Source organism: Nilaparvata lugens, chromosome 12 (assembly GCF_014356525.2).
Source record: "Nilaparvata lugens isolate BPH chromosome 12, ASM1435652v1, whole genome shotgun sequence".
NCBI lineage: Eukaryota > Metazoa > Arthropoda > Insecta > Hemiptera > Delphacidae > Nilaparvata > Nilaparvata lugens.
The window spans coordinates 17794098-17808451 of NC_052515.1; the positions used below are offsets into that span (position 1 = coordinate 17794098).

The 14354-nt window shown below is 33.5% G+C and overlaps 1 protein-coding gene across 2 annotated transcripts in view; it reads left to right on the top strand.

The window, feature by feature from the left end:
- Positions 1-1425: 1425 nt before the first annotated feature.
- Positions 1426-14354, top strand: part of LOC111052189 (probable serine/threonine-protein kinase nek3) — a 35008-nt gene continuing 22079 nt past the window's right edge. Inside the window, exons 1-3 of one of the 2 annotated variants that reach the window (XM_022338822.2) lie at positions 1426-1511; positions 8749-8810; positions 12848-12938. In XM_022338822.2, coding sequence (XP_022194514.2) covers positions 8777-8810; positions 12848-12938 — 125 coding nt within the window. In that variant the 5' untranslated portion in view covers positions 1426-1511; positions 8749-8776. Of the gene's footprint in view, positions 1512-8748; positions 8811-12847; positions 12939-14354 lie in introns of those variants that run through there. The other variant, XM_022338823.2, reaches the window with a different exon arrangement.

Below are 14354 nucleotides of genomic sequence, written 5' to 3' on the forward strand. Positions count from 1 at the left end.
AACGCTTTTAACTAAGAAAAAACAAACAACCATTAGAATCGTTCTGAGTGGCTAAGCAAACACTACTACATGCTTGGCTATAAACGTTCTCGAAAATTGTTTATCATGAGGCCCTCTCAAAATGTAGTTATATAGTCACATCTCTGATCTAGATATGAAATATCTCTATTTAAAATGTATGAATGCAGGGCTACTTTCTTTTTTTATGAAATAAATCTCAATTTCATAGGGTACTATAATAATATTTTAGAAATATATCTAATAAATTGGTAACCTATTATGGCAATGTATTACCTGTTATAACTCAACTTCTGTTCTGTTGAATATAAATGAAGCTGGACTCACAGTACCAATAATATCAGTGCCAGTGAGCATGTACTGCCAGTACAGTGAAAGTTCCTAACAGTTCTCATTGGACTATTTCCACTCAGCCCGGCCAAGCGAGTATGAATGGGACCATTAGAACTTATGGGAATAATATCCTAATTTTACCGTTCACGTTCTTTGGAACTGGTACCGTATGTTGGTATTTAGAACAATTCATTGAAACGGAAGAAATAATAATGATCCTAAACAAACGTATAGATTCAGTGTCTTCAGCAATAGCGCCTTTTAAAATTGTCTTCAAACTTCATTTCACTGTAAAATTTTACTCAATTCGAAAAAGGTATTATTTGCCAAACAAATGTTTATTATACACAGGACTTGGAATAATAAAAAGTCCTGTGAAATTTAATATCATATTACAAAGAGCACATTCGATTCATGAATGTACAAGTATACAAGTGTACAATAATTACTAGTGCCCTTTTTTCTTTCCTTTTAGACACGACTAGTTCTGGCCAATCAAGTAGCCCTGTCAAATACTTGAATTAAATATTTAATTAATTCATTCATCAATTAATCATCTCACAAAACACTACAATCATAATATGATTATAAGCATGAAGGAAAAACTAGGCTGAGTATTTCCATTCCTCTCCTAAATTTTGATGAAATGTTAATGTTGTCCAAAGTATTATTAGCTTATAAAATCATACAACACTGTTTCGCCACTCAACTCTCGGTCCAGGAATGTTATTTGAAGTATGGTATACAATAGTTTAAACTGAATTGTGAAATTAGCATATCTTTAGGCATTCCATATTTTTTCAGGCATTTCCTCCATTCATTCAACAGTAATCCACTCCACATTCCAACCTCAAATCCTCGAACTTGACAACATGCAATATAAGTCAGACTCAAAGTGTTGGCAACATGACTGTGAACCGGTGTTGGAAGATATAGTGAGATCCACATTAAGCACCAGGATTCCTCACGATCAACATCTCAGTTCCCCACTCATCCAATGCTGACAGTTGTAAGTGAATCTGACAGTATGGGAGACCAGGGCTGTGCTAAATTGGGAATCTGCCGTCGCCCGAAGCTTGTGCCGTTTTGGCGTGTTGTGAGTTGGGTTGGCCCCCACAGTTGTGACCAAGCTGGCAGCCTTGTAGCAGCCCCGTCCAAAAGTGAGTATTATCATTCGATCTTCTATCATTAATAAATAATATTCCACTGAAAAATTATCTAATTTTGTGCTTGGATTCTGATATGATTTGATTTTGTGTACGAAATTGTTTGGATACTTAGTGTCTCATTGGATATCAATAAAGTAAGTCCAAAAGTAAGTATATTAGTTTCTATTACTATTCATGAATATTACACTCAATAGTGGTCTTATCTTGTGCTGGGATCTTGATATGGTTTGATTTTGTGTACGAAATTGTTTGGATACGTGGTCTCTCATTGAAAACTTCAAGAAGTGAATCCAAAATTGAGTACCGGTATTATCATTCGAATTTCAATCTCCAATTAATCATATTTCACTCAAAAATGGTCTTATCTTTTGCTTGGATTGTAATATGGTTTGATTTTGTGTATGAAATTGTTTGGTGTCTTATTGAACACTTCAAGAAGTGAATCAAAATTGAGTACCTACCGGTATTATCATTCGAATTTTTCAATCTCTAATAATTAGTCATATTCCACTCAAAAATATTCTTATCTTGTTCTTGGATTGTAATATGGTTTGTGTTTGTGTATGGAATTGTTTAGATACGTGGTGTCTCATTGAACACGTCAAAAATTAAGTCCGAAAGTGAGTATCATTATTCGTATTCGATTGCCAACCAATCATATTTCTCTCAAAGATGGACTTATCGTGTGCTTTGTTCGTAATATGATTTGATTTTTCGTAAGCATTTGCTTGGATTAGTGGTTTCCTATTGGACACTAGAAAGAGGATTCACTAGACTTACTATCACTATCTAGCGTAACTACTATACTACACCTAGAAAAGGACTTCTCGTTTTGCATAAATTTGATTCGTCTTCACGTTTGTGAATGTTTGGATAGTTGGTTTAAACTGCTGTAGGATTAAAACTCGCAAGGCCTGAAAGCCACCCGCTGTAGGCCGGTCCTAAAGCACTTTGAATTGAAGTATTCATTAATTTATTTTATTAAAAAGCACAGATCTGGAGAGGAAGTACAAGTTATACACTATCTCTCTCCCTCAAATTTAATATGGGTGTATTGTTGGATACTCTAAAAAGTTAGTAGCTCCCTCAAATCACAATCACTTATCAGCCCAATTACACTGAATGTAAGAATTTGGATTGATTTCTATCTTACAATTGTTAGGCTACGGGATGTTTGAGAAGTCAACAAACTGAACATATTTTCTTATATCAATATTTATTTCAAATATATGATTACGTATCACCAATTACATAAAATATTATTGAGCTTGTCGTTATATTGATGAGCTCTACCGATAACTTGGAATAGAAACTCATCATATCACTCACTGATAACTTGAATAAGTTACTTACTCGTACTGGGATATTGAACTTGAACTTGGAACTTTGACACGTGAGCTACTAAACTTTTAACAATCTTCCCACCTGGGTGAATCCAGTCAAGGCCACACCAATCAAAGTGGAGTTTCTTGACCAATCAGAGGCTTTCTTCCCTTCCGTCTCTGTCCGTCATTTTTACATTCCATTCCAAATTTCGAATGAATTGCTGAATATTATTTCAGCAATGAGTTTATTCTTATTATTATTATTGATTCATCATTCCATGGAAATAGCCCAGGTGTATCTCACTTCAGAGTAAACGTATATCACTCAGATGCAAACAAATCATATTAATAAATAAAAAGCATTGAATAAGTAGGTATGAGTTTATCAAGAAATATCATCAGTTACTGATTAAATATTGATAATAACAATGTTGTATCTTCAACAATAATTGTTGACAATTATTGTTTATTGTTGCTATTGTGATTGTGATTTTATCTTTGAAAATGTTTCATACAGTGTGATACAGTGTATTCGCGGATACGAATGTGAGGTTGCGAGGAATTATTTATAATACATTTTTTGTTGTGATAATAATAAATATAGTGTCATATATATCATATATATATGTGTCTATATGAATTATTTTAAATAATAACGATCACTCTCTCGATTTAAGTCATTTTTATTATTAGACTTATTATAAAATCCATTGATAACCAGCAAATAAGTGATTTTAATTTTCATTTATTTGGAGTTACTCCACTCATACTGAGTTCTTAGATTGGATAATTAACGTGTTCTTGGTACTCCTGTTGGAAGGGTGACTACTTCAGGCGAGCTGTATTTACAAGCAATTCTGAAGTAGCCAATCACACTTCAGTAACCATAATAAAATCAGGCTCAATAAATTAGCTGATAAATTATTGTTCTCTTAAAATAAAATAATGACTTGTTATTGGCTGCTGGACTAAATAAAGTTCAGGAATGAATAAATGAAGAATGAAATATGATTGCCCAAGTAAGATCTTGAGAATAGTTTATATTATGTATCCTTCAAAGTTAGAGAGTATAGCACCACTATTTCTAGTCCTTCCACAACAGAGGAACCTTTTAAGCTGAAGCAATATTCAAGTTTAATGAATACACTCTACACAAATTGAGTGCCGTACTTCTAAGCACAACTCACATTCTCAGTTATGAGTCGGTATCACCAAGTAACTTGGCACCGATTTGAGAAAGTATTGGCAAGTGACGATTCACTTCCTCTAGGAGGCCTCACGATCAACAACCAATTATCCCAACAGATCAGCTGACTTTAGCTACCATGGCCCCGGCCTTGATTTTCAATTGCTTTCTTGTCTTTACTTTAAAAGGTGGTGGACAAAACTAAAGTGTTTTCTGCCGTTTTATGACGCATGTTAAATGTGTTTTTGAGACTAATGGAAGCCTTGTTTAAACTGCTTATTTGGTATTAGCTCAAAACTATATTCTACTTATACAAATTAGAAGTAGGCCTACAAGAAATAACAGAACAGCAAGTATGTAGGATATCTTATATTTCAAAATAAGACTCTCCTAACTCACTTCATAAACTTCAATTTATTTTAGTTTTACAACTTTCTGTTTCGCACAACATTATTATTTGAGCCCATTTCGATGACTAAATGTTTATTTCGGTGAGTTTGTTACTTTAATTAATTGACCGAGCGAAGTGAGGTCTAAGATTCAAGTCGACGGTTTGGCATTTCTCTTAATGTTTAAATATTTTTATGTTGCGCGCATTTACGGCGAAACGCGGTAATAGATTTTCATGAAATTTGACAGGTATGTTCCTTTTTAAAATGCGCGTCGACGTATATACAAGGTTTTTGGAAATTTTGCATTTCAAGGATAATATAAAAGGAAAAAGGAGCCTCCTTCATACGCCAATATTACCGTAAAAATCATAGGACAGAAAGTTCTATGTTTATTTAGGATTTTTTCTAGACATTTTTAATTGATGAATTATTTATTAATTTTTGAGAAAACATAACAACAGGTCAATGTATTCACTGAGCGCGAGGTCTACTGTTCACAGAACTACTAGTTACATTTTAAACACATGTTAAAATCATGTGTGGGATGGTAATTCTCAAAATGAAATATTTACTACAAGTATTAATGGAAACACGAAGATGATGTCAAAAAGGTCACAAATTTTTCTAAAGAAAAAAAACACAATCCATCTTCATATTTCCATTTTGAATAAATATCACTGAATACCACTAAACAGACAGCAAGTAGTATTATTTTATTGATTTGATCGGGATAGTAAATTTCGAGGTGTCTTTTTTCGAAAGAATTTAACTTCTTTATTTGAACAGCATGTGAAACTAGAAGCTACACCTTCTTCAACTCCTCCAATACAAAAGTCACATTACCTCGAGTATAATATTGTTACGAAGACGTCACACAGTTCCGATATCAGATTTGAACATCCTTGTTCCCTCTTGATGTTCTAAATTTACTGAATCATATTTAATTATATGGTGATACGTTTACCTGATTCAAACTGTATCCCACAGTGATAATTTCAAATTTTGAAACCGAATCAAAATGTGAATATTGTGAGATAAATTCTTATCAATCGCTCATCTCTTATGAACTGGTTCTCCATTTATGATCAATAACACATTAATTGATCACATTAATTTATAGTATGAGATATTAATATTGAATTAATAGTATGCAAACTATTCCAGATCAGAACAAAAGAATTTGCTTCAACATCTTTCAATTTTAGATATTTTGTATGATTCAGTCAATGAGGAATATCGTAAACCAGATTGGAAAACGTTTTCATTTTCCATTGAGTCTACCAAGAATAGTGACTCATTGGATGACTATTAGACCATGAACTTAGCAATCATAAACTAACAATAGTGTATCCGATTCATTTGCTGTCACCAGACTGATCCAACCAATCGGAACGAAAGTAATTTTCTTGTAATCGATTTCTATCGCTTGAAAGTTCTTCTGGCAAAACAATGTTTTCATCTTTCTCTTTTCTCCTATCCAAAAATTCCATGATTACCAATATTGTTATCCTTGTTTATATAATGTCTGATCACTTGAAACATGTAGTCAATTCTTGAAACAAGAGTTACAAGAAAATGTTATCCAGTATGGGAAACATTTATGAAGGAATTGATGTCAGCACCTGCTATCAATTTTGATTTGGTTTTGATTGAGAGAAAAAGAAGGAAAAGTAGGAGAGAAGTAGAGAAGAAGAATCGTATCCTATGAGAAAGGGTGAAAGAAATTTGATTTAATAATGGAAGATTAGCATGACAAAAGGGACGAGGGGAGGAAAAAGAGAAGAGAATGAATGAGAGAGAGATGAAGTGTGCAAGAAAGCAGTGAGAAGTTGAGGAAGTCAGAATGGCAAACGTCCAGAGCATTCTCAGCCAAAAATAATTATTAAAACAATAACAGAGCGGCTCTAACCTAGAACATGACTGTGGCTCACTCACAGCTCACTCACATATCACATACAATCCTCCTCACTCACAACCTCTCTCAATCTTTCTCTTTCTCATTCACTCTCCCTCCCTCACTTTTTCTCTCTCACTCTCTTTTACTCTATGGCAATACCATCCTTCACACACACTCTCTCTCACTCTCTCTCTCACAGACACTCCATTATTCACTCTTTCTTACTTACTCTCTTCCTTACACTTTCTCTCACAGACACTTCCTTCTCTTACTCACTCACTCTCTTTTCTCTCTGAAAGATTTCTCTCTTCCAAGTTATATGTTCGCTAAACCATCTTCGAAATACTACGCTTAATAATATTTCATAACGCCGTGTGGGAGATCGCACAAGGTCGAAAAGTTATGATGAAAACAAAGCAAAACGAAACCAGGATTGAAATAAACATGAACAAGTCAGAATTCCTCTGCTGCAACTTGAATTGATGAGACTTGCCTATTGAACAGTTGAAAATGGAAAAATCTGAAATTCGCAGTGTTTATGTAAAACATGAAAATGAGCTTGTAAAATTCTGTCGTATTGAATATAATATGCTCGTTTAAATCTACTCATGATCATAGCCTTTTAGCAAAGTTCCTAAAGTTTAATATTTACATGTGTAATAATAAGCTTAATATCAATACCACCTATTACTGAAAAACTAACAATTTGGGAATATTGTCAAATTAGCTAAAGCGTTGCAATTTAGTTTGAAAAGGTTTTTATTGGGATACTTGAGTTCGAAATTATGACGTAGAGATACCCACTTGTACACTTCTCCAAATTACAAAATGTTGACTCTATTTTCCACTCTTTTCGCTATGAATGAAGTCCACAAGGACCCTAATCAGTGTGAGGGTAATGGAATGAATGGTGTCTCAATATAATTGGGATGTTGAGATTGGAACTGCAGATTTCAGTGGTTTTCACCCATTTAGGGAGAGATTGTAATGCTCATAATAAGGCTCTGGAACTAAAAGTTTGAATTCACCCTTTTAACGAGGAAACATAATAATTAATCCAATCTGAGCAATTGGATGTTCTGTTATCGCAGGGTCATACGTTCGGTTTTTACTAGGGATTTTAAATAAGTAACAAGACAAATTACTATTGCTTATCGGAACATTCTATACCTTTGTATAACTCAACATTTTTTATCCCTCTTTACATTGAATAAAGTCATCTAGAAGAAAGTTTCTACTTTAAACCGAAATGAAATATCGTATATTATGGCTTATTTTTCTTACCGAATTCGGTGATTACAAATATGCGCATTCCTACAATGGTGAAGTTTCCATTTCCATGATGAAGAAAATTCAAAAGTACCGTAGTTGATTCAAAAATTCAATTCAAAAAACGGAGATGATTCACGAAGTGAGTAATCAATAAGCGATGTGTCGCCTGTGATACTCTCAAAATTGCCCAAGTCAGCATTATAAATTTCCATGATTCAAATGTTGCTCTTGGCCAGCTCTCAAAAGTTCATTACATTTTGATGAGTCTTTAGATGTTTCTGTAAAAAAATCGTCAGTCGAAAATATTTCGGCAAGTGCGAGCCACGTGTGAGCGGAAAATAATTAATTAGACACGAGACATAGTAGTGAGAGTATTTTATGATACCTACATGTCTCCTGAGTTAGCGGAAATGGGAATTGGGTGTCTATCCTAATGAGAGGAACATTTTTCTAATTTTCTGCTGTGGTATTGCATTTCAAACATAAGAGTTTGCAGGATTGGAACAGCTCTTTTTTACTGCTGCTTTATTGCATTTTAACAAAGATGTATGCGGAATAAAAACGCTATTAAACGGGCTGGTGACTCATGAGCTTATTCACACTGATTTTAATTTCTGTCTCAATTCTCACTCCTTTGCTCTTATTTGGTTTTCTCCTATTAGTTTATATTCACGACTTGAGTTAACTTTATATTTCCTTCGTATTTCATCTCCTAGGGAAATAGAAGCGTTTAACAAATTAACAAATTCAATGAACACTCTCTCAAACTGTTGTAGCCCTACAAAATAATCACATTCAGAGAATCTACATGATTAAGGTTCATCTAGAGACTCCTTGATACTGTCATAATTTACGAATGATCATATTTGGTCGTAGATATTTGATCGTTAATAGTCTCCAACGTTAATCTTGACATGGCTCCGAACTAATAGAGTCTTCGATAGAATTTGATCGATTATCTATGACAAAATGCATGCATATCATTATTATAATTGGTTTATATGTATAAATGAGCCATGACTCTACCACTCTTCCCCACTCATTAGTTAAAATGATTCTTGATTACCAAATTTTGATGAGTTCTACTATCATATTCGATCAAATTTGATTTCTTCATCTATTTATTTCGAAGTTAATAATGTGTGTTTTTTTGCAGTTGCTGCCTCGGCTAACATCTTTCAGCAATGATCAAAGTGGATGAAAATGATCCAGTTGGAGGTGAGTTATCAAGAAAAAAATATATATATCCCAAAAATGAAATAATCTTTTTAAAAAATCATGAATATTGTAATATCTATTGAGGTCTCACTGAGAATAATTGCTTAAATAGTTCTTCTCAACTATTTTATTCTCAAATCTATTCCAGGGTACCTGAACTTCCATGGAAACTCTTCAGAGATTGGATTGTCATATTTCTCCTATTCCCAAAAAAATCTCTTATCTATTTCCAAATCTCTTGTGAATTGTCTGTGAATATAGTCTAGATCGTTCATCCGAATAGTTCGTCGCTGGTGTGGGGTTCATTCCTTCAATACAAAAAACAAAAAATAAAAATAAAAATTTAGATTGTGAAGAAGTTTTGAAAGTGAAGATTCATGAGAGCACAGAATATACAACAATACAGTAAAAATGTAAGAAATGTCAACATTTCAACAATAGTATAATACAGTAACAGTATTGAAATTCCCAACAATATATTAAGAAATTCACAGTACGATAGGCCAAATTTAAATAATGTTCATGTCAATAGTCAATGGTTCTTGTGAAGTCAGACTACTCAGTATTTTTGTGACAATAATTATTTCAGTTAATCCTTCAATGTATGGAAACCCCAAGTGACTGATATAATAGTTCAATTTGAACACTTCTATCAATATTGCACGCTCAAAATAAGATGCTAATCTTCGAGAACTTCAAGTTGATGCAAAATTATAACAGAATGTTGATATTAGAGGGTTGAACGATCTTTAATAGCTTTTGAATCCGATCCAAAATCACCCAAACCGTGCAAACTATCAAATCTGTATTCAATATTTCTTACTTTTCCGAAAAATTAGCAAATCACCACACATAAATTCGCCGTGAAGAGCAGACAAATTAATGCACTTTAAGCAAGAATATTTTATTTTTATAGTGATTATTTTGTAGCATCTAAGTTGTCTCGAGTTTTGGACTGTGGCCGAAAAATCTTGTGAAGTTGAAAGTGTTTTCGGTTGTGTTTTATTAATTACAGCACTAGAGGCCACTGGTTCAGAACAAAGCTCTGAATTGAAGTCACATTCAAGCTTTTCTGCCCACGCGCAGATCTTATATTTATTCAAGAATTAAGAATAGAGGAACATGATAACATCTCGAAAATGAGAGTGATTATCATGGTTAGAACAAGAACAATCAGGCTAGAACTGAATAAATTTGGAGTACATACACTCCCAAACCCACTCTTTCTCATTCAGAAGCTTGCCTGAAACTATATCAACTATCATAATATCATTTTTTCAACTAAAAACAACAATTTCAAATAAAATATTGAAACACCTAGGTTATTTACACATGTTAATATTGTGAATGGTAGTTCTTTACAATTTAATGAAGAGAAATAAGTTTGGAAGAGTAAAAATTCTAGTTATGTCTGGACTTAGACCTCTAGATTCCTTTAGTCTGGAGGAAGTCTAATGGAAGTTAATTTTCTTCGATTAACAAATCACCTTGAGTTTGTCACCATAGTTATGTCTGAAGTAAGTCTGGTCGAAGTTAATTTTCTTTGATTAGCAAATCACCCCATAAGTGTGTCAGTATTACAGTATTCCTCATCTTACAATATTATCCCTCTCAAATCGAATACACACAATTCAAAAATAAGCACGAAGCACTACTTGTGTTTTGGGATCCTTCAAACATCATAAGAAATCAACGGAAATATAAACAGATGTGATTCATGTAGAGTCTGTGCAAAAATATGTCAGAGTTGCTAAGGTTCCTTTTGCACCACTTTCTATAATAAATAGCTGTAATTCAAGTAATCCTGGTATATCTGATGTAATATTGATTGTTGATACTTGTTAATAATGATCAATTAGGCTTATACCTCAAATATATTAAATTCATCAAGAAAATGCATCTTTTCGTGATTAAAAGGTAAATATTTGTAATTGAGATTGAAAATCTTGGTAGTTCATTATGTTACTCCTCAGTATAGATATTATTTGGCAACGGTGTGAAGTTGAACAAAAATATAGCTATCTTCCTCATCTAACGACGTTTATAAGGGTTTAGAGATAGTTTGTAGACTGGTCGCTTCACATACTGGTTTACTGTGTTTGGATCTAACACGTTGTGGGATTGATGAAAAAGGTGCGGCATTTTTTTCGAAAATTATAAAACTCCGCGACTTGTACGAATGGGCGAACTTTGGAAACAAAGTTTGAGATCCAGATATCCTGATCCTGAAATATTACCAAGAAGAATCATTACAAACAAGGATATCAAGGTTGAAGTCTGCCATTGGCCGAGAGAAGACACGCCCACGGTGGGCTGAACATTATAAACTACAGCTATGAATAAATCTCTTGTCTCATATTGGTCAATGGTCAATACTACCAATCATACATGGCTCCATTCATAGTATATATTATATTATGAAGCTCGATGTTTAAGATTTTAATCCATAAAATATTGATAATGGATTCAAAACCGATATTAGTTTCTCTTTTCTCCAATGAATATTAGTAGTGTTGACAATTTCAAGTCGTTCTATTTCAATAATAGTTCCAACATTGCAACTCAATGCTCCTGATTTCAAACAGAATTTTCAAGGTCACCAAATATTTTTCAGAAAATCCATGTTGGTTTTGAATGAAAAATATATGACAGCTATGATCTGAGTATATCAACAATATTACAACTATAGACTACAACTATATCTGTTAAACTGTTTCTGGTGCCAACTTTTGTTCATTATATCTTGGCGTGATTATTTTCGACCAAGCACAATAAAAACGTCAAATTTTGTCTCAACAAATTTTCATTTGCTTTGGTGTATTTTTGGCCCCCTCAGAGCTAAGATAATGTCAAATAATCAAATAATGTATTACAGAATGAAGTAAGAGAGTAAGACTTAAAAAGTTCAAAGTTTTTCAAGAAGTATGTTCAGAGAAGGAATTTCTTGGAATGTCTCTCACGTTATAAATGTAAGTACTAGGTATTTGTTTGTATTATAAATGCACTCATGAAGTGCAACCTCGATCAACAACCATTCCCAGGACCGGGACTTGACGTATAATAGGAATTTTCTATTTTATTACAGTATAGATTTATCAACTTGTACAATTTTTGAAATTTGGGTAACCTGTAGTAACCCTATAATCACAATAGTCATCAAAATTCAGTTCATATCCTAAATGAAATATGAAAGGGTTATACTTCTAGAATATATCAGTGAAAGAGAAAAATCATGGAATTCACAGGTAAATAATACCCCACAAGATCAAAAATAGTTATTGACAACAAAGTATTGGACTCAAGTCTCACAATACTGCTACCTCAGTTGTGATATCAGAATCAAGGACGAATTGGATTGTGAAAGAAAAATAGGCGAATCACAATGAATCAGTGGGAATATTAGTAGGTCCCTCAACAAGAAAGCGAGGAAAGAAAAATTTATCAAGTTCTACAGAGTGATGGCTGCCCCTGTTCTTCTATATGGAAGTGAATCATGGGTCACAACAAAACATCTAGAGAGCAGGGTGCAAGCATCAGAAATAAGATTCCTTCACCGGACAAAGGGTAGTGACCACCATGACCACATAAGATATGAGGATATAAGGCAAGAGCTGGGTGCCTTCAACATGAATTAAAAGGTTATATCATATCTCAACCAGTGGACAGAGAATGTCAACTGAGTGCCGACAGACAGGATTCCCTTGAAAATTCTAAACTATCACCTCATACGAAAATAGATATAGGTAGAATTCGGAGGAGATGGCAATAAAATATAAATGTGATATCTAAACTTTTTGTTCATTTACATTTTAGAAATACTTTACTGTAATAGATAAGATATAATATACTGTTGTGAGTTGGAACAGGCAAGAGCCTTAACCTTGAATGGAAGAAGAAGAGAGTTTTAGTATTGTAAATTGATTCGCTATTTCTCAGGAGGGGGATACCGTAGCACACTTGGACAATTATTGACCCAAGTTTCATCTTTAATCACTGGTAATTGAAAATGTTTTTTCAAAAATTTCTTCTTGTTGCAGAGCTGGAGCCGAGCTTCCCCTACAGGGATGTGGTCATCAAAAGGAATGTGGACATGAAACAATTCTATGAACTGGAAACTGAGATAGGCAGGTAAACTAGGAGCTTATTAACAAGTAGAGGGTTGTTGTCTTGCTTGACGTTTTTCTGTGTTTTTCCGTAGCTAGTTCACCCTACAGTTATTGAAATATCGGTATATTATTGTAACTGTAATCCACTGTTTAAAGAAAAATGCAGTGAATGAAGATCACACGCATGTTCGGACCAAATGTTTGGTGTTTCAATCCACGTTTTTTCATCTTTTTTACAGTTTCATAGTCTCACAGTTTAATAGTTTCACTGTTTTACGTTGATTTTTAATAGATGTTTCAACCCTAGATTAGTGGAGATAATGTGTAGCTAAGCTACTAAGTAGCTATTGGCTACTGCTCATACATTCTCATGGCTTTTACATACCAAATCATCCCATTTATTTCAACAGGAATAAATTCGGATCGATTCCTAGTGATCGGTAGTGGAGATCAGATTAGATTGAATAATCAATGATCAATTTATAAAAAATGTACAATACAATACCATTAATCAATACGATATTAGGCTGGCTTGTATCCAAGTTACTGCTGAATAAACTTTTGATTTCTGATTGAATAGTATGTTGAGGTAAGTAACGGTTTAATGAACAATCTGAAGAGTTATTCATTTTATTTGTCAGTAGCGTTGGCTTCAAGTAGTCATTCTTCTTACAGTAATTCCGAGAATATGCTACTAATCCAATCTGAGCAAATAGATATCAAGACCACGACACAAATTTCAAAATTGTTTCAATGCTTCCCGTCTTTAGAAATATTTTGAGATAGAAAATACCGGTGTTAGAAAGTATTAAAGAAAATTAACATTTCTTTGGCTAATTTTCAATGATAATTTGGGAATGAAATAGTAATGTCCAAGCCTGTTTTTTCCCATTCCTGATCATAATAAGTTGAGTGATTGATTGATTCATTCGTAAATATAATTATTATAATACAGAAATATCGCAAAGAAATTTCAAAGATCTTTTTCAGACATTATTTGAGAAGAAATCGCCAAAATATTTCTAGGTTGGCTGCACCGTTGCACAATTGACTCACTCTGTCGAAACGGCAGAGCATATTTAGGAAATTGAGATTGGCAATCCTCCAATTACTCAGAGACTGTGTTAGAGAAGAAAGAGGGGAATACAACATGAAAGAAATTGAGAGAGTGGAAGAGAGATAAAGAAGGAGGAATGGTGAGAGGGTGGATGTCTGGATTCAGGTCAAAGATCACCAACAAATTTTGAATTTAGATCGTTCTGGCACAAATAATCAAAAACATAGTTGCACTGGAATAAGAAGAGCACATAATTAGATGGAAGCTCTCATATAGAGAATCGGCAACGACCTTCCCAATTCATTAGTAACTGTGACAGCGCCAAATATTCTGAGGTTTTTAAGATTTTGGTAAAAATGTTTGGATCAGAACCTTGTTCTG